This window comes from Chlorocebus sabaeus, chromosome 13, assembly GCF_047675955.1.
Source record: "Chlorocebus sabaeus isolate Y175 chromosome 13, mChlSab1.0.hap1, whole genome shotgun sequence".
Taxonomy (NCBI): Eukaryota; Metazoa; Chordata; class Mammalia; order Primates; family Cercopithecidae; genus Chlorocebus; species Chlorocebus sabaeus.
In genome coordinates, this window is record NC_132916.1 from 43,500,736 (window position 1) to 43,521,547 (window position 20,812).

The window sequence follows — 20,812 nt, forward strand, 5'->3', positions numbered from 1 at the left end:
TTTCTGCAACTTAAAACCCTCCCATGGTTCCTGATGATCTCAGGATAAAGTCTAAACATCTGGTCAGAGCCCTTCTCTGCTTCATTTCTGTGGCCCACTTCCTCTTCTCAGCACTACTACTCTGGCTCAGTCCTCTGGCTGCCCTGGGGACCTTCATATAATCCATTCCTATCCTGCAGCCCTCTTCATCTTGCCTGCAACTGGCTAATTCCCACTCACCCTCAGGTCTAATACTTTACTTCATTTAGAAAGTGTTCCTGAACCCCTCAATCTGCCAGAGTTATGTTCTATCCCAGGCTCCCATAGTACCTCTAGGCTCCTCCCAGGGTACTTGTCCCAGGGCCTCCTTACTCTCTATCCCTTTGTGTTCCATGTGGGCAGTGGTGATACTGGTCTTGTTTACTGTCATCTCTCCAGTGCCTTGTACAGGGTGACACTTCTAAATATTTGTGGGAGAGTTGTTGGAAATGATTCTTAATCTGATTTATTAAAGGAATATAATATTAAAATTAAAAAAAAAACTATTCGGGTTTGAATGGACACTGTGTTTCCCCATTTGCAGAAAGAGTTATACTGTCCAGATCTCTTAGGATCAATTAAACAGAGACTTTGTTGTCACTTCTATATAAAAACTTCAGTGTCAAGTCAGTAATAATGTATTATTTGGACTCATAGAATTCTTTTTGGTGATATACGCTCACTGTGAATTTAAAATTCAAACTGCATTTTTGTTAATGTGGTCATACTTTATAGAATCTCTTGCTTAAACATTAAATAATTGTAACATTATGTATCCTAAACTTTAGGAGTCATAGCTGCCCCAAGATGAGGGAGAAAAAAGGAAGCAAATTTAGATTTGTTTCTTCCAGTGGCTATTATCTTTCTCTTGATTTAAACAACTTTCCAGAACCCCCAATAACTTTCATTAATGCTTAAGACATTATTTTAGATAATTATATACACACACATAACCATGTACATATTATTCATATATATATATATATAATCTCATCAAAGTGATATATACATACATGAACACATACTAGTAAACACAGTGCTTAAGTTGAGTACAATATTACTCTTGAGAGGCTTTTCCAAACAAACTGAGCATTGGTGCTGCTTTCAGAATTAAAGCATGTTGTCTGCCACAAGCTGGGGTAGAAATCGTGCCAGACCTCACCTCATTTCCCTTTACTTCCTTCCTAGGTAGAGGAGTGACTGCAACAGGAGTCCTGATTCTTTATTCAAGGCGGGTAAAATCTGAGACTGCCAAGGCACCAGGGGGTGTGGGAAACCCAGCAGAAATGAGTGCACAAGAAGAGGGTGGGGGCAGGGACCAGGCAGACCTGGGTTCCAACCTTGCAGGAGCTGCTCGACCCTGGGCAATTTGCTTGCCCCTTCCTGACCTCAATTTCCTATGTATAAAATGAGGAGAATAAGGTCAAATACCAGTATTCTGAGAAAAACCAAATACTTGTTCTGAGAATTTAACGAGAATATGTACATAAAGTGGTGAGCATAGTATCTAACAGGAAGTGAACACTCAACAAATGGTATCCTGTAGTTACCAGCATACTTTTCAACAGTCTAGAATTAAAACTGCAGACAGCTGGGTACAGTGGCTCATGCCTGTAATCCCAGCACTTTGGGAGGCCGAGGCGGGTGGATCATGAGGTCAGGAGATCGAGACCATTCTGGCTAACACAGTGATACCCCGTCTCTACTAAAAATACAAAAAATTAGCTGGGCGTGGTGGCGGGCACCTGTAGTCCCAGCTACTCGGGAGGCTGAGGCAGGAGAATGGAGTGAACCTGAGAGGCGGAGCTTGCAGTGAGCTGAGATCACGCCACTGCACTCCAGCCTGGGCCACAGAGCGAGACTCCATCTCAAAAAACAAACAAACAAAAAACAAACAAACAAAAACTGCAGATAAAGGAGACAAAATCTATGACAAGATGAGATGTTAAAAATCTCGCTATTGATTGCCTTAATTATATATAATAATACTAACTGATGGTATAAAATCAATTAAGGAGCCACTCTCAGAACAGGAAGAATAACAAACACATTCTATTAGGAGAAAAAGGGAATACATGATGGAGTATAACTGAGAAGCTGCACTTTTTATTAAAAGTATAGTTTTAACTGTTGCCTCTGTTTTAAACCTAGAGAAAAAGAGAAAATTATCAGACATTGTTATTGTTGCTGTTGTTATTCATAAACCAAATATACTTGCAAATTAATAGCTGAGGTTTAAAAGCCAACTGGCCGGGCATGGTGGCTCCCGCCTGTAATCCCAGCACTTTGGGAGGCCAAGGTGGGAGGATCACCTGAGGTCAGGAGTTCGAGACCAGCCTGGCCAACATGGTGAAACCCAGTCTCTACCAAAAATACAAAAATTAGTTGGGTGTGGTGGCGGGCACCTGTAATCCCAGCTACTCAGGAGGCTGAGGCTGCAGTGAGCTGAGATCATGCCACTGCACTCCAGCCTGGGCGACAAGAGCAAAACTCTGTCTCAAAAAAAAGAAAAAGAAAAAAAAAAGCCAACTGAGGAAGATAATTTTTATTTTAAATATGAAGGCCAAATTCTGTTTAAAAGATAAATATCTAACTTGGGGACTTGGTATATACCAGTGGAAGACTCTGGGCTGCATAACACACAACAGACACTCTTATGGCTACTAATGCGTTCTGTGTCCCCTGGATTTGTGAAGACAGGGCACTCCAGAGTAAAGCAACCCTGAGGTGAGGGAAGAACCTTCCCTCCCTGCCAGTTCGGCTTTTTACCTTCAAATCAGCCCCTGAAAATGCTGTCTGCAGAAATCCCCCAGTGTTTTGGAAAACACTAGCAACATGGGTGATGCATGAGATTTCAAATCAACCAAAGGCATTACTTCCTAAGATAGCTTTCGAGCAATTCTACTGAAAGCTAAAGGTCCACAAATGTGCTAACTAATCATGTAACTAGACAGCTTCCTCCCTCAGGAATTCTAAAAGGTTAGGAGCGAGTGCCCACAGGTCAGAAAAAGGTGATCCTTCTGAACACCAGTGGTAACGTATGGAATTCACCTCTCAAGATTCCAGGAAGCGAGAGGGCTGCTCATTCCCTGTTGCCAATCATAGTCAATTACTCAGTATGAAGGTGACTAGTCTTCTGACGTGTGTAAAATATACAATACCACTTCTGCAACTCTCCTGCTGTCTGCCTTTGCACCATTAGTACTGCCTCTCATCAGCAGAACACACTCAAGGATGGAAGATGATTAAGAGCATGGGTAAAAAGTACGACAGAAAAAGACAGCTAATACTAAATTAAGCTAATTATTAAGCTAGAACTAACACCTGATTACCTGCAGCGTCTCTGGCTATAAAATCCTCAACCTCTGTTACCACATCCATTAAAAGTGGAGAATTTCTGTCAAAATTTGTATTTATCAAGAATACATAAATTCAGACTAGTTTTCTAATAAATAAACTACCACTGGTTAACTCAGACCAATACCTGGTATTATACTTTGCCAAACTTCTTCCTAGTTCTCAAAGAAGTCCCTTCTAAATGTCTAAATTGTAGAGCCTTTACCTTATAAAAACCTAGGGTGTAATTCTTCAGATCACAGGTGGGTGGAGAACTACAACCACAGAAGCAAATACACTGACTTCCCAGACTCTCAGGTATATTCTAATAGGATGGTAGTTAAAGCTTTAAGCAAGAAGCAGATGGACAGCATCACCACCTCCCACTCTCCCAAAGACAGCTGTTTTTAAACTTCCTATTTCAGCTTATCCTACTAGGCTATATCTTGGAATATGACTCTTTTTTCAATTTATAAAATTACAATGGTTTGTTTCAATCAATTTTAGAAACATGTGACAAGGTACAGGAAGTAAACAGAAACAACCTTTGATTTTAATTTTCCTATTTTCTTTACCATCAACAGCAAGCAGATTTAAAATTCTAAGATTGAAAAATATAGACCTAGGGGGATTTTAAAAAGCTTGGGAAAAGAGACCCAAATATCCTCGTGTCCAATGAAGAATATCTTTCCTTCTATTAGTTGGTTTTTATTAAACAATTCCTGCCTTGAAGTCTAACATGAAATACTTTAAAAGTTAAAATTAATATCATAGATTAAAAGCTTTCTATTATTTTAGGTTGAATCATAAGAATTTAAGTGTACCTCGTATTTAAGACTAAAACAGCCAAAATGTTCTTCAGAAAATCTTTAAGAGTATAATGTTCCAATAAAAGGAAGTAAACTTTTAGAACATTAGTTGGTGTTCTGTTTCCAAATCTAATCCTCCAGGCATAAACTACAAAGTTAATAAGGAGCAGATTAAAACCACCCAAGAACAAATTATTAATTCAGTTTTCCATTTCACTCTTGAATTCTTGTCTTAAATGCACTAGGAATCTCTGCTGGCAACGTAGTTAAAGCTGCAGCAGCTCTAATAATCAACGGATATTATCACAAAGGGTGGATACATCCTAAAATGAAAGCACCATATGCCTAATTATTGAGCTAAATTTACACACATAGCTATCTCTGAATGAAATATTTTCAGCTTTTCAGCTCACGAAAATTATTTCTTTCTATGCCCTGAAGGTATTTCTCCAGATTTCTTTTTCTCCTGGCTTTCTTTCCTCCCCACATATCTGAGTGTTGTGTGACACCAGGCCCAGAAGTCAGAGGTAACTGGACACTGATGAATGAATGAGGAACCACTCCATTCAACACCCTCTCTATGGTTTTCCTGAGGATGAGCATCCCTTCTGTGTAATAACAATTCTAACAAGGCAAAATAATGCTTACTTTCCTGCCACAGGAAGTGACAATTTTGGCAACAACAACTAAAAAGGGAGGCAACAATAGAAAATACAAGCTATTGGTCAATACAGCAACACTGCAGCCAAAACATACTTTCTTTTCCTGGAAATGACTTTCTGAATCCAATTTACTTACCAACCCCTTTCCTTAGCAGAAGTCCAAGCTTATTACTCCCACCAATTCCTTGCTGCTAGTAAGTACATACTATGTATTGAACAATGAATGCTATATGCCAGGCATTGCGCTCAGAGATTCACATACATTTTCTATTCTAATTCCTACAACAACTCTGAAAAAGAGGAATTATTAGCTCCCTTTCAAAGGTGTGGAAAAGGAGGCCAGAAGTATTTCTACTCTGCCATACTGCCTCACATTTGTAAAACATTTTGTTGATATACTTAATCTGGGTTACATTCAAGATGAATTGCTTTTTATTGTCAAATTCTGGGCCATGGACCTATGAGATAAAAAAGGTGTCCCCACTTTTACGGTGTCTGAAATCTACTTGAAAGATAACATATGTGCACATGAAATCAGTGACACACAGGCCAAAGATAGAAATAATAAATAACATGGGAATTTGCAGAAGGGAGGGATCAGTAAAGGTTGAGCATGTAAAGAGGGCTTCATGAGGACATGAATTTTGAGCACGTGATAAGACTCTCCTTTTGAGAATCATAAAGTAAACAAGGCGAAATCTAAAACTACATGTGTTCTGGAGATAGTAACTATGTAAGTTTTGTGGAAGCACAGAGTCCTTCCTGGTAAGTAACAGAGATACAACTCAAGAAGTAAACTGAGGCAGATTTATGGACGACTACGGATACCATGTTAAACATTTGTGACTTCACTGTGACTTCATTCTAGAGCAGTGTTTTTCTAGCTGAAGTCACTGGACCAGAAGCATCAGTATCACCTAGCAACATGTTAAAAATGCAAATTCTGGGGCCCATCCAGGCCTACTGAATCAAACTCCAGGCTTTTAAAATTTTATTATTATTATTTTTGAGACAGAGTCTCACTCTGTCACCCATGCTGGAGTGCAGTGGCACAATCTCAGTTCACTGCAACCTTCGCCTCCTGGGTTCAAGTGATTCTTCGGCCTCAGCCTCCCGAGTAGCTGGGACTACAGGCTCACACCACCACGCCCAGCTAGTTTTTGTATTTTTAGTAGAGACAGGGTTTTACCATGTTGGCCAGGCTGGTCTCGAATTCCTGGCCTCAAGTGATCCTCCCCTCTGCCTCCCAAAGTGCTGGGATTACAGGTGTGAGCCACTGCGCCCCACACCAGCAGTCTAGTTTAACATGCCCTGCAGGTGATTCTGATGCATGTTGAAGTCTGAATCATTACTTTATAGGAAATGGAGGACCATTAAAACCTGAGTTGGGCAATATGGGAGAAGTGACATTTTAGGAAGATTAATAGTCATCTGCAGAATAAACTGGAAAAGGGACCATTGACAAATGCATAAAATTCATTGAGCCTCTACCATGCAATTATTTATATGAGACAGCACTTTTCAAGAGAAACAATACGAAACTGGGAAATAGAAAACCAAGTTTCTTTCTCTTTCTCAAAATATCACACTTTCTTAGGGAGGAAAATATTTATGTAATTCTGATTTCTCTAGTGGAAAATAACAGCTAACCTGTGACTTTTCATTTTAGTGTGGTACTGTAAGCATTACTCATTAAGACACCTTTATCTCTCAAAAATTTTTGCCAAAATGGAAGCAAAACAAAACCAACTCTAGGTATATCCTGTATAAAACTGAAATACAAGAAAAACGGCATCCTTTATTAAATAGTGTCCAGTATTCTAGGTAATAAAGAAATGAAGACACTACCTACTTTAAAAATAACATATCTTAAAAAAATGGCTGCAGATATAAACACTTTTCAATAAAACAACAGAATCTTTATATTCGAGTGTTGACCTTTAAAGGAATCTCACAATCATCTACGTTTATTTCACCAGTGTTATATTTGGTCAAAAAGTTGTTTTTTTTTTTTTTTTTTTTTTTTGCACCACTTTCACCAGTTTACAGTCATATAAGAAAATGAATGCAGTTTTCATTTTATAAATCATTCTGGAAAACAACCTGAAAACTGGAAAATGCATTTCCTACATTCATTAGTCTCTTTATTCACTAGGTCTGATTCTAAATGACTTCTGACTGTTGTACAAAAAAAAAAAAAAAAAGAAATCAAAAAGACAAAGGCTTGTAGCCATTGAGTATATACATCAGAAAGGACTTCAAAGATGAGTGGACACCACTTCAGGAATACCAGATTACTTAGCACGGAATCATACTTAACCTGAGTAACTCCTGCAGGCATGTTTATTTCAAAGAGCATATTCATTCAACACATACGTACTGGGCCCTATTATGGGCAGGGCCCAGAGCTAACTGATCTGTTGGACACATGGATGAATAGGGGAAGCTCTTTCTCCTGCCCTCAATATGATAGCTCTGGAAGGGACGGATGACTGCAAAGAGCCAATGTCATAGAAACTCTGTATTCTTGAGAGTTAGGGAAAACAGAAGTACTTCCAACCCTACACTGTGGCTTTATCTTATTACTGATGGAATACTTAATAAATCATCATTTTTATTCACCCTAACTGCTAAAGCAGCTTTCAACAGTAGTTAATAAATCATCTTCATTTTCTATGCTCCTCATCCACCCCGCTTTAAAGCTACTGAGTTCTTCATTACACATTCTATGTTAAGTAACCACAGGAGGATTAAATAATGAAGACTAACCAAAGTGCTTAATATGAGTGAATGTATACAATGTATTAGATACATGCCAATTATAAAATACGTTTTTTACTACATAAAGTTCATTTTATACTTCCTAATAAGAATGCCTCATAAAATTGCTGACTTGGGCTAATAACTCCTTAAATCACAATATGGACTTCTCAGGCATTTCTAATTATGAGCTGAAAACCTGTAGTTGGCTAGATAAAACATTCAACACTGCTAGTTGACTAAAAGAAAGTCTCCAAAAACAGTGTTGTATATATTCTAAAATTACTATCACGTCTAACCACAATTTATAAAAAAATAGTACATTCATGTCAATCATTATTCATCATGTTAGCACAGTGGTATAGCCAAATTTAAATAGTTCTGGCGTTTGGCAGACTTTTATGAACCAAGGTCAGAATATAAATACATTTTGAAATATGCAGCTCTTCACTATCTTAAAAACATGACTAAAAACATTTGAAGGATTTAGTGTGGAAAAAAAAAAGCCCAAACTTCACACACAAAAAATCATGCTTTTCTTCAAAAATATCTTTGATAAAATGTGTATTTATCCTATTAAAACACTGAAGACCTCTCACACACAAAAGATTAGCCTGCCTCTTCACACATAAGAACAAATATTTCTATGAAATCTCACGATTTCCTTTTGGTTAAATTTTCTTCTTTAAGAATTCAGCTTTGTAAGACTTGCCATTTTCTGGCATCATTAAAATCACTTCTCAAATTCTATTTGGACTACTTTTGATCTTCAACTATTAGAAAAGCATCCTGATTCACTCCAAAAGGAGAAAGATCCTTCCGCAGATCTCCAGAGAGGTCAATACCTTCCTCAAATATCTGAGGCAAAATCCCAACTATCACTTAACAATGAAGATGCGCTGGTCAAGCTGGCTAGGTCGTAGTTGAGGGATGTGGGCTGTCCCAAGAGCCTGGTAAGAGCTCCTATCAATAAAGGATATTTTATCCTAAGTGTGCAATCTAGGGGAAAAATTTTTTTTCTTGCAACTTTGCTTTATAAAATTCTAACTCTTGCTTTGGGGACTTTGCCTCCCACAGGAATCCATGTTCCATTCAGCCACCTTGCCAGATCCATCTCCTCTGGTGGATCTCACTCCTTAGGCCTCCAAGCTGTGCCATCTTCCCAATCTTCCTCCTTTTAAAATTTCCTTGTTCTATCTATACAACTCACAAGGAAGAAATGCAAATGACCAACACAGGAGAAAGTGTTGATCAAAGAAAAGCAAATTGAAAATGCCATATACTGCTTCATCACCTATGAAATTCACAAAGAATCAATAGACTCCATTCACTATATGATACATGGGAGTATAAATGGTTTCTGGGAAGTTATCCCTCAAAACGTACTATCTGTTGGCCAATTTATTTCCCCTCTTAAGAATTTAAGAGAAAATCCCACTTACCAGGGTGTGCGCAATAAAAAGTGAGACAGAAATTTACTGGACAAAGGTGTCTGTCTCAGCATTTTAAATAAAAACAAAAAAGTGGAAATAATCTAAATGTTCAGGTACAAAGGACTGGTTAAATAAAGTATGATGCTTTGACATGGACATATTATGCTAACATAAAATGACACTTGCAAAGAAAATGGAAAAAAAAGTATATATAGTGTGGTTATAACCATGGGGGAAAAATGAACTTACATATTGGGGTTAGGGAGGAGCATTGTTGACACTACTTAGTTACTGATAAAACTATGAAGGATTTTTTTTCCCTACTCTAGTGTGCTTTCAAATTTTTCTTTCCCAAGCAGACATGAGTTTATAAAATGAAATAACACAACGGAAGACATTTGCTTCAACAAACCTATTCTATACCTTGCTAAGACAAATCTCAAAGTATATTAATAACTCTGCTGAGCAACTTTATTCACCTACGTTTAAAGCAAGGCTTTAAAAGTCAATCAACGGACAGGCACGATGGCTCACGCCTGTAATCCCAGCACTTTGGGAAGCCAAGGTGGGTGCATCACTTGAGATCAGTTTTAGACTAGCCTGGCCTATGTGGAGAAACTTTGTCTCTACTAAAAATACAAAAAATTAGCCAAGCATGGTGGCAGGTGTCTGTAATCCCAGCTACTCAGAAGGCAAGAGAATTGCCTGAATCTAGGAGGCAGAGGTTGCAGTGAGACAAGATTGCACCACTGCACTCCAGTCTTGGCAACAGAGCAAGACTCCATCTCAAAAACAAAACAAAAAAAAAAAACAAAACAAAAACAGTAAAAAGGAAACACTGGTGGTCAATTTCAGGCAGCTGGGAATCAGATTTTGAGACGGGGTACATACCTCTGACTTCCCTAATTATTCCACAGGTCCGTTCTCTTGTCTTATGCCCCGATAGAGAGACATACAGTGAGGAAACACACTTCCCTTTTTAGTACGTAACTCCAGCATGTATTCCCGTGAAAGAGGAACTAGGGACAGACAATCACGACCTAAACATCAGCTCAGGAAGCTGGACATGCCACCCCCAGCATAGGCTAGGATCCCCGGCCTCCTGTACTATTTCTGAGATCATCCCATCATTTAGAAGAACTGAGGGTTCTGAAGGGACCTTGAGGAGATCATTTAATGAGGAAGGATTTGGCAGAAATGGAGACACTAGCAATAGCTTGTAGTCTGTGGATGGCCTGAGTTCACGTCTTGGCCATAGTCATTCACAGGCCTTCGGACACCAATTACTTTCACCCCCTTTCTCATAAACTCCTAGCACAGACAAACAGGCACCAGTAACAAAGGCTGTTTCAGAGGGTGGCAATGCTGTGTTATTAAACCACCCTTTCAGAACTTGGTGTCCTTCATCAGGTTTTTATCCCCTCATCTCCACGCCCTCTCTCATACTAAGTTGCTCATACTAAACACTCCCACACAAGACAGGATGATCTAATTAGTGACCCACATAAAAACATGAAAAATGCAAATGAAGTTAATATAATATGTTCTGAGTGTCACCTGAATGAAGGATGTAGAGCAAGAGTGATGAGAAAGCAGCAGAGCAAATCAGGGACTGGGCTTTTGATAAACTTAACAGCCAGGGAGATGAGCGAACTGAGAAACGTGAGAAAGGAGTCATTCTAGTCACAAAAGTCGAGTAAACACAAAGGATACGTGTGCTTTTCAATTTTATTATCTCTGTTCTGGATTATCTGCAGGACTGCTCGGCTCTGAAGTATGGAAAGCAACTACCAGAGTATTCATGACAGAAATGAGGGCTGTGACTTTTAAATGCTCTTAAGCCTTAATCTCATTTGGTTTTCTTTCAAGTACCTAATGATCACAGACATCTTTAGCAGAACTCAGTGGGGGTGGGGCACTGCTGCCATATTTCTGGGAGCAAAGGAATTAGCCCGTATTGCTTTCTTAGGCAATCCCCTACCCAGCAAAGATGTCCCACCTCCCTCTAGGATGGTCTCAGTGGGCCTTCTGGCAGTTGGCCCATCATTCGGGGCTGAGGAGGGAAGGCCTGGTCAGCCAGTCACCAAAGCACACATTCTCACTGGAGTCAAGATTATCCCAGGTGGAGTGGGGCCTGGTTCTCAGTACTTCTCAACACCTGAGAAGCAATTCTCAGCTATTGTTTGTACACTGGGGGCATCTCAGGAAGTCACAGCTCACTGGCCTTATTTCTCATGTGTAAAATGAATAGTGGCTCTGGAATCCTAAAAAATCTAAATTCAATGTGAAGCTCTCAGAAAGACCAAACTCTCTGAGCTACAAAATAAAACTGATTTATGCGCACTTTGACTATCAGGTGATGGACGGAGCTCTGATTATAGAATTTATCATAATTACGTAATTTTTGCCAAGCCTAAAATAATAATTCTCACTTCTTAAAAACATTCCTCCAAGACGAAACAGACTGAAATTCACTTTACTTGATCTCTTTATGTAGAAGAATAACTTCAATACTTAAGACAAGTAACTCAGCCAGGCATGGTAGCTCACACCTGTAATCCCAACACTTTGGGAGGCCGAGGTGGGACGACTGATTCAGCTCAGGAGTTTGAAACCAGCTCGGGAAATACAGTGAGATCCGATCTGTATTGTGTAAATAAAAAAATTCTTTATTAAAAAAAAGAGAAATTAAAATAACTCGACTGTGATTACTCTGGGAAAGATGGTATCTGCAGGAATAGGCATATTTGACTGTGAGAAAGAGACAAATTAATTCTTTAACACATATTCTGAAGAAGCTGAAGATGTATATGCAGTAAGTATATCATTCTAAAGATACTTAAGTTTTTTTGGAATTTGGCAGAAATCAAAGAAAATCAGTGTTGACCATAGCTCAATAAACTTACAGCTATATGGAAAGGTCTTTTTGATGAACTGGAAATGTATCCCTTTAAGCACTAAAACTCAATTTTAACTATTTTTGATGCCCTTTTGAAACTCCATTATCCACTTTCCTGAGTTATTAAACAGTATATAGATCAATGCAATCTTGGCTTGATGGCTTTTGGTGGTGACCAGTAACAGCAACAATCACAAGCAGCATTTACTGTGTGCCCACTTCATGTCTGATACCATTCTAAGTGCTTTACTATCACATTTAAGCCTTGGGATCCAACAAAGTGGGTACTACTATTAACCTCATTTTACAAATGAGGAAACTAAAGTTCTGAGAGATTAAATCATTTGCAGAAGGTCGCAAAGCTAGAGAATGGTAGAGAACAGATTTAGACCCAGGTTATGTGAGTCCAGAACCATCCTTCTAACCACGACATCGCTCCAAACGGATGGAGCAGAGACAGGTAAGTGCACCCAAAAAGACAATCACCAGAACCTACTTGGGTGGAAAGAATTGCCCATAGATTGATGTGATTTTTACATGTATGTCTACTTTTAAAACAATCATCCTTTAGGTCAGCTGCCATTCTTCTGTTATCCATGGTGCAGTATCAGAAGAGCACACACATTTATAATTTTAAAGCAGCACTTCTAGTCACCACATGTCCCTTCTCTGGGTGCTTCCCTTTCACCCTTTGTATATACAGTAACTCACTCTCTTCTGCTCTCCCTTCCTTCTTTTCCCCACTTTTCTTCATAAAGATTGTTTAACTGAATGATTACAAATGCCTGTGCTTCTTGGAGAGCTCTTTATAAAGAGAACAAGATGTCCTATCAAGCTTTCCCTGGGTGTCTTTACAAAGAAGAAGGCTTCTAAACCACACCACTGGTAAGATTTTTAAAAATTACCACAATTGACTTAAAAATTACTTTGATCCATGGTTGGCTGAAAAAAAAAAAAAAAGAAAAAACCACCAAGCTAGTATAAGGTCAAATTTATAATAATGCAGAATTGTATATTTTTTTACTCTCTATTAGGGCCTGCAAATAACAAACACGGATAATTTATACAATTCTTTGGAGTTTTATTTAGGAGACAAGCCATGTGGGGGACAGTGAGCAACACTCACAGAAGACTGGGGCTTCCCTCTGCAACTCAACTCTGCCACTAGCTGGTGATGTGATTTCCAGAAAGATCTTTGTGTCTTGGTTGCCTTTACTGTAAAATGAATGAGCCATCTCTCAGATCTCATTCAGATGCAATACGTTATGACTTAGAGCGTACATTTAGTTTTAAAATCTGAGATTTAAAGTTATCATGCCATAATTTGCAGAGTTTGTGTAAAGGGCCTTTTAACAGATTGAGAGGTGGTGGGTGGGGATAAGATACAGCTCAATCACTGAACATCAAGCAAGGAACTAGGCTAAGAATACTGAGGGAAAAGTCAAGACTCATTTCCTCAAAGAGGGAATCTCTTTCCTAAACCACCAAACAGGTATCTCGTTTACTATTTTCATCTACTTGGGGGACAGGCTGTTTTGCCACTCGTTTCACAGTATCTCTGGAGCCCACCATGGCTGTTCCTATTTTTACTAATCAAACTCTTCTTTGACCAACATACACACAATTATAAAGAAAGAAATTTAAAAGACCACAGGTGCTTGACTGGGTTAGGGGGTATAACCAGGTTCCAGCGCAATTCTGATGTACCCTGTGTATTCAGCCCTCATCCCTCACACGGATCTGCAGGTATTCCTTCCCTCTGACCTTCGGACACATGCTTAAAATTCTCTTCAATAAAAAATTTGCATCACTAGAGCTTATGAAATAATCTGATTCAAACATGTAAGTTCTTCAGCGAATTCCAACCAATTCAGATCTCATACAAATGCATCTTGTGTAATACTAAGATACATTTTTCAAGATGGTTTAGTTCATTAGCTCATCTAAGAAGTGTAGATAGCTGCATTTGTTTGAAAATACATTTTTTAAAACCTCTTTTCACACTTTTAACTAGGTTGTAAGTCCCATATACATAAGCAGCTCCTTTATATGAATCCTAGTTTAGAGGAAGACAGAATACTCTTCTCGGAAAAACTATCAACAGCTTACAGAAAATGAAGCTGAACCCATTAATGTATATAAGTATTTTTTTGCTTTTGTATATTAGCAGTCAGCACCTACTCCAGTACTCACACTGTTGAATACTTATCTACTTGCTAAGGAGAGAAAAACCTTCGCAAACATCCCATGTCCTCCCTGCTCTGGGGAAGGGCCCCTGGGTGGAGCAATTCCACAGTGACCTATGTTCAGTAGGGAATGTGTCACAGCACAGCGGCACAGGCAAGCAACCTAAGGATGTTGAAGCTTCTTGGGTCGGGTCTCCAAATCATGGCTTTTATTATTTTGTAAATATTATTTTCCACCCCAGAACTACCCATACAAATAAACTAGAAAGTTATGTGTCAAAATAAAAGTGTTTTGCTTTAACCTATCAAGGCAGATTATTCTCACATCTGATCTTTACCAAAAGGGTAAACTGTCAATAGTTAGCATAAATTATAGGCTATATGACCCCACAAGTGCAGGGTCACCTTACACAACAAATCGAAGGCTGCCAGTCTGCACATAGGCCCAATCCCCACTTAGGTTGGTGAGGATTCCAGCCTGAGAAGGAAGGAGTCCCCTCTGACAATCTGACAGTCTTTAGCCCCAGCCCCTATTACTCAGGACCCCCCTTAATTCCAGAAAACGAAAAAAAAAAAAAAAAAACCTTCCTCCAAATTGGATTAAGACTCTAAATCCTAAAGGACAGCACAGGCTCGTCGTGCAAGTGGGAGAGGTTGCCGGGCAGGGGAGAAGGGAAGCTAAAAACGATTTCTGATTTAAAAAAAAAAAAAAGTAAATGGACTATTTTTCTAAAACTTCCATGCTGCTATTTTAACTTTCGTGCTTCATTATTGTAACGCTGCTTTTTAAAGCAAAGGACAACCTGAGTACAATTTTAAGATCAAACTCATGAAAATAAATATACACTATGTATGTATCTTAAATCTCAGCGAAATCCCAGAGTTAATTTACAAAGTTTTAACAGGGGTTAAGGGAGGAAGATCTTAATTCTATTTTGAAGTTTTACATCAAAGATTTACCATCCATCAAATTAGTAGTGGAGAGCATTTAACATTTTTTGTGAAGCATTCTGTACAATGACCTATTTGAAATTAACAGAGTATCTCCCCTAAGACACAAAGTTGCTAAAAATCTACTGCAGTACTAGTAACATAATTGTGCTGTAGATATAAAAAATAGTATTGACTGACTTTGAACCAAGTACAAAATAACAGGTTGACTCAAATTACAATCCAAGCTTCCAACATGTTAGATTTGAGTGCACTTTCTAAATTTTAACTATAAGTGTTAGTACATTCAGGTGTGATAGAGAACCTAAGTATAAAGAGAATTAGAAAATACAGGAACAGATCAGGCATGGTGGCTCACACCTGTAATCCCAGGACTCTGAGAGGCCAGGCGGGTCCATAACTTGAGGTCAAGTTCGTGACCAGCTTGGCCAACTTGGTGAAACCCAGACTCTACTAAAAATACAAAAATTAGTTGGGTGTCGTGGCACATGCCTGTAATCCCAGCTATTTGGGAGGCTGAGGCAGAATAATCGCTTGAACCCAGGAGGCAGAGGTTGGAGTGAGCCGAGATGCCGAGATCGTGCCACTGCACTCCAGCCTGGGCAACAGAACAAGACTCTGTCTAAAAAAAAAAAAAAAAAAAAAAAAAAAGAAAGAAAAAGAAAACACAGGAATGGTAAAGAATAAAACTAAGGCAAAGATTTTGTTTATAACAAAAAGTCCACAGTGGTGCCTGAAACTGAATCCAAATATGTAAAGTCCAGTGCCCTATTTACAATGGGCAACCACTCTTGCCTCTCTAAAGCCAAATATTTACAGCACAGTTTTTAGAACAGCATCATAATTTCTTTTTTTTTTCCTTTTGGTTTCCAAAGGAATACATCTGCCTGAACTAATCTGATGGAAAATCATAATCCATTTCTTCCCATTGGCCTTTGACTAAACGCTGAAGCTAATTATGCTGGCTCTTTTGGGTTCTCACAGCAACAAGGAATTTTAAAGAACACATTTAGTTCCACTAGTTTATGAAAGACTGAGCGGTTTCAAAACATCTAGGTGCTAAGATGTTAGACAGAGGCTACATAAATCTCGTTTACATGGTTAATTAAGACCTTGTAATTTAGGGACACAGACAACATGGATCTACCAGGGATGGATATGTACACTGTTAATATGCTGTCCTGAGTCTGAGACTGCTACTGTCTCACTGGTTCTGCTCTGAATGCACTTGTAATCACTGTTGGTCAGTACCAACAACTTAACATCTATGTATCTTTAGTATTAAAATATTTTCCTTGGACAACTGTGATTTTGTACTAGCTAACTGGCAGCTTGTATGGCTTTGGACACATGACATGTATGAATTACACTGTTCAAATTTAACAGAAACACATGCAGATACAGATCATTTGGGGTTAATTTCCTATGGTTTTGGTTGGATATTATTAAAGAGTCTGGGAGGATTTGGTAAGAGGTAGAGCTTTGTTCCACCTTCCTGATTTGGTAGCACAGGCAGGATTTCATGGAGAAAGGAAACTGCTAAGAGAGTTGTTTTGGAGAGTAGAATCCATTCCCCCAAGTATGGGAGGGTTCCGTCCCTGAGGAGGGGTCTCAAAAAAGCAGATATGCCGATGGACTGTGGAAATAAGCTGTCTGCACAGGAGGGATGAAGGCATTCTTACTAAACTGAAAGGGATCCAAGTCCACTTTAACTTGCTCAATTACAGCTTAACCAAACTCAGCTGGTCTTATATTACAAAGTCACAAATCCTAGCGTAAGTGGCTGCCTTCATTCTGCAGCCACTTACGCTAAATACCTCTCAACCACCTTAAAAAATCTGTTTACTCTATGAAAATGGGATCAGGGACTTCCTCTCTTGATTACCTACCCAATATGAAAACACAATATTTACTTTCACAGAGATTATATTATTTTTTAAATGGCAAAAATATTACCTCCATTCATATTTTAGAAAATCGAACCAAGATTTGGAATGACATGCTTTTAATGTGGTTCCTACAGCTTTTCTATGTAAAACCCAGGCTGGCACCGTTTCACACAGGGAAGTAGCTCAGAGAGGAGGCACGTCGACAGACAACGTGGTGACAGGTGACTGGTGGAAGTTCGGACCTCGGGCTTCAAGTCCTGACTCATCACTAACGGGTTCTGGAGCTCTGGGCCCTTTGATTTTCATCTTGAAAACGACAGCCTGAAAGGACTTTTTACGGCCCCCTTCAGCTTTAAGCTGGTCCTGACCTAATCACATGTTACAAGTTCTAACTGAAAATTACGAGAAGGAAATTAGGAAAGACGTATCAAAGTCCATGTTTATCCTGGATTAAGTTTGTCACCATTGTGCTGCTGTGGAGGCAAACCTGTTGCATCACATGGAATACCTTATTTCTGGCTGTGCATTAGAAATACAAGAGGCAGAAGACTTTTTATATTTTCATTTTTTAAAAAAGTAAACAATAGTATTCCTCGATGATGGGAAGTTCTCAAGTTTCACCTTCATAGTCTGCAAGTACACACAGAATTCCACCTGGCAGACAAGGGCCACATGGCTGAACCCGGGGTAAGCCGGCTCCCTTTACCACGCGTGAAGCCTCACTTTAAAGCCACGTCCCCAGTCCTTACCAGGGGGCTGATCAGTGCCGTCGCTGTTACTGGTGGGATGATTAACCGTGTAGCGGCCAGAGAAAGAGGTTTGTATATTACCTGCCCATGAATTTATACCTACTTCGTGTGGCTTGTGCTCACCAGAGCAAAAGCTCGCAAGTTAAAAGCAACGAGATTTGACCTTAGATCTTACTGGACACATCTACTACCATATTGAAAACAGGAAACCAAACAGCTTTTGACACAGCACCTGGTGGAGGGGGCACACCTCCATGTCCCCATACACTGCATTGTTGCAGTCTTCAGAGTTTCAAAGGCTTGTCGTTTTTCCCTGAAAAACACGGCCCGTCGGGAGGCATTTCTGGCGCGGCCCACTCACCTCTTTGATCTTTGCCCTTTTCTCGCGGATGGCGGCGTCGGCGGGCTCCCGGCTCTCCACGCCGATGGGAGGCACGAAGTCCACCGGGGGCAGGCCTCTGAACGGCGCCTTGTCACGCAGCTGGTCCTGGGCCACCTTCTTCTTCTCCAGTAGGATGTCTCTTTGGATCTCCTCGGGCAGCTTCTGTAGGGTCTCCTTGGCTTCCCTGAGAGCCCGCTCGTGGTTTTCGCGGATCCTGGCCAAGTTGTCCTCCAGGGCGGCCTCCGGGTCCCCGGGTGCCCCCTCCTCGCGGCGCCGGGCTCGCCCCTCGGCCGCGTCCTCGGCGCGCGCCCCGGGCCCGGGCTTGTGGTCGGCGGCCGGCTGCAAGGCGGGGCTGGAGTGGAACAGGACCCCGCTGAGCAGCTTGGAGGAGTCTGGCAGGAAGAAGATCGCCCCGAAGCAGAGCGTGATGAAGGCGCTGAATACCAGCAGCAGCACGAACTTCTCCGTCAGGCGGAGAGCGGCGGGGCCCGACACCTTCCTGCCGCCGCCGCCGCCAAGCCCCCCGCCCAGGCCGCCGCCCGCCGGGCTGCTGAAGAGCGGCAACAGGCCCCCCACGGGCATCGCTCCCGCTGTCCAGTGGCCCAGCGCCGCGCTGCTCAGCAGCCAAACTTCGCCGCCGCTGGGCGTCCGCGGCTGCGGGGCTGGGTCTTGCGTATCCAGGCCGCCCGACCCCCTCGGCTGGGCTGCGGATCTCCCCTGGGGGAACAACTCCGCGCCGGGTCTTCTCCCCGGGGCGGCTCCTCGGGCACACAGGCACGCGCGACAGACCGCTGGCTGCAGCCCCTGTGGGGAGAGAAACAGTAAAACGTAGTAATTACGGCGATGATAAAGTTTCCAGCGGGTCTCCGCCCTCCGACTCCTGGCGAGTCGCCAGGACCGCTCCCCTTGAGCAGACTCCTGTCCAGCTCCGGGCACCGCCCTCGCAACCCACTCTTCGGACTTGGGGTGAAGTTTTCGGGTCCCGTGGGTAGGGGCGGGCTGTCCCGCGCAGGCGGGGGGCAGGGCAGCGCGCTAGCACCTCGTGGAGGGGCAGCGCACCTCTGGGCAGGAGGGGCGCAGCGTGGGCGGGGGACTCGTCAACTTCGCCCGCTCCCCATCTCCGCGCCGAGACTGCTGTCTCTTTCCTAGGCTGGGCTGAGCACGCTGCCCCGTGGCTCCGCAGCCCCGGCGCGGCTCAGGTGGGCGAGCGCGCGGACCTGCGGGCGAGTGGCAGCGAATAGAGCAGCACGATACCCTCCACCGCGGCCCCGCGAGCACTAATCTCACTGCCGGTCTCGGGGCTGTAGGAAACGAGGGAGGCGACGCGGCCGGAGAGTGACGGCGCGGCCGGGCCAATCACGCGCTGCCCAGGGTCCCGCGGGGGCGGGGCCGAGGCAAGGAGGGGGCTGCACGGGGCGGGGAGTTTACGGGAAGCGCAGCCTCGCGGGGGCCCGGCCGGCGGCGGGGAGGTCGCGGGGCCGGGAGGCGCGAGGTAGGCGGGAGCCGCGGTGAGGAGGGCGGTGGAACCGGTGGCTGAGGCCCAGCCCCGAGAAGCGGCAGGCGGAGTTCGGGGTCGGGGAGTTTATCCTGCGCCAGCCTCGGCCGGGGTACCCGGGGTGGTTGATCCTCGACTGACCCGGGAGGCGCCTGGACCGGCGCGGGACCTCCCTGCCTCCTCCTCCGACCCCAGCGGGGCGCTCGGGGGCGCTCCCGTGGAAGTCCCGGGAAAGACAGGGTCTCGCAGGGGATCCCGGGCACTGCGTCGTTCTGAAGCACGACTTTACTCCAGTTACCCTCTTTTTATCCAAGGCCAGGGTTCCCCAGATGCCAGGTGGCAGTGAAACCCCAGTTCCCTCGGTTAGGGGAGCCGTGACCCTGGGAGCTTTTGAGCCCTCTGGTATAACATCCTTTTACATCTTAAGAGACAGTTCTGATTGCTTAGGACTTTTTTCGTATGCGCCCTCTCTTCCCCCAAAAAACCGAAAACACTTGTATGCCTCTCCCGCCCACCCCTACTTTTCGTATTCATTTACCTCATAGAAGTTGGTCAAATTTTCCATTCAAAGACGAGTTTTATGCTGCGGTAGCTTCAAGCAATAAGTCGAACATTGTGTTGAAATTAAGTCTTGGATCTGACTACTTCCAGCGAAGTGAGGAGTTGGTCCAATAGAAATTATTTTCCAAAATGTGTTGTAATTCCCCTGTTGCTGCACAAATAAAGGGTTATCAGAGAGGAAAACGTTGACTGACTTCCCATTTCTGAAAGCTGATTTGTAGTCGCCTTATTTCATCCTCACCCTTCTCTGGAAATGTGACGTTAGTTCTGTTTGTGCTTAAGACAAAGGAAACAGCTAACACCTTTCAGGAAGGTGGTTCCAATACAGTTGTTTCCAGGTGTTAAGCTGTATGAGAAAGTAGAAAAGTAATCAGAAATCCTTACTAGTTTTCTTTTAATTATTTAAATATTAATTTTAACCATCATTATTTGTCGTCTACTTGTTTTGTGTAAAATGAGTCATACACTCAAAGTTCTTGTTAATAGGAAATTATTGTTTGATAAAGCTGGCTTTATGGCTTGGTAATTTTGATACCTGCTATGAAATTCTATGCCCAGAAGAGTGCAGCATATCCAAGCAGGGTAATAAGTTCAGAAGGACCTGAAAAAGAAAACAAGGATGATTTTTTTTTTTAAATGATGGAAAGGCAATTTTTATTTCAAACGATTATGCATTTGTAGG

The 20,812-nt window shown here is 42.0% G+C and overlaps 1 protein-coding gene across 2 annotated transcripts in view; it reads right to left on the reverse strand.

Moving 5' to 3' along the window:
• The window catches only part of MAN1A1 (mannosidase alpha class 1A member 1), a 170,756-nt gene extending 150,465 nt beyond the window's left edge, over positions 1-20,291 (reverse strand). Inside the window, exons 1-2 of one of the 2 annotated variants that reach the window (XM_008007209.3) lie at positions 20,108-20,291; positions 18,054-18,878 (exon numbers count right to left, since the gene is read on the reverse strand). In XM_008007209.3, the coding sequence (XP_008005400.1) occupies positions 18,054-18,878; positions 20,108-20,134 (852 nt within the window). In that variant the 5' untranslated portion in view covers positions 20,135-20,291. Of the gene's footprint in view, positions 1-18,053; positions 18,879-19,113; positions 19,264-20,107 lie in introns of those variants that run through there. The other variant, XM_008007210.3, reaches the window with a different exon arrangement.
• Positions 20,292-20,812: the final 521 nt, after the last annotated feature.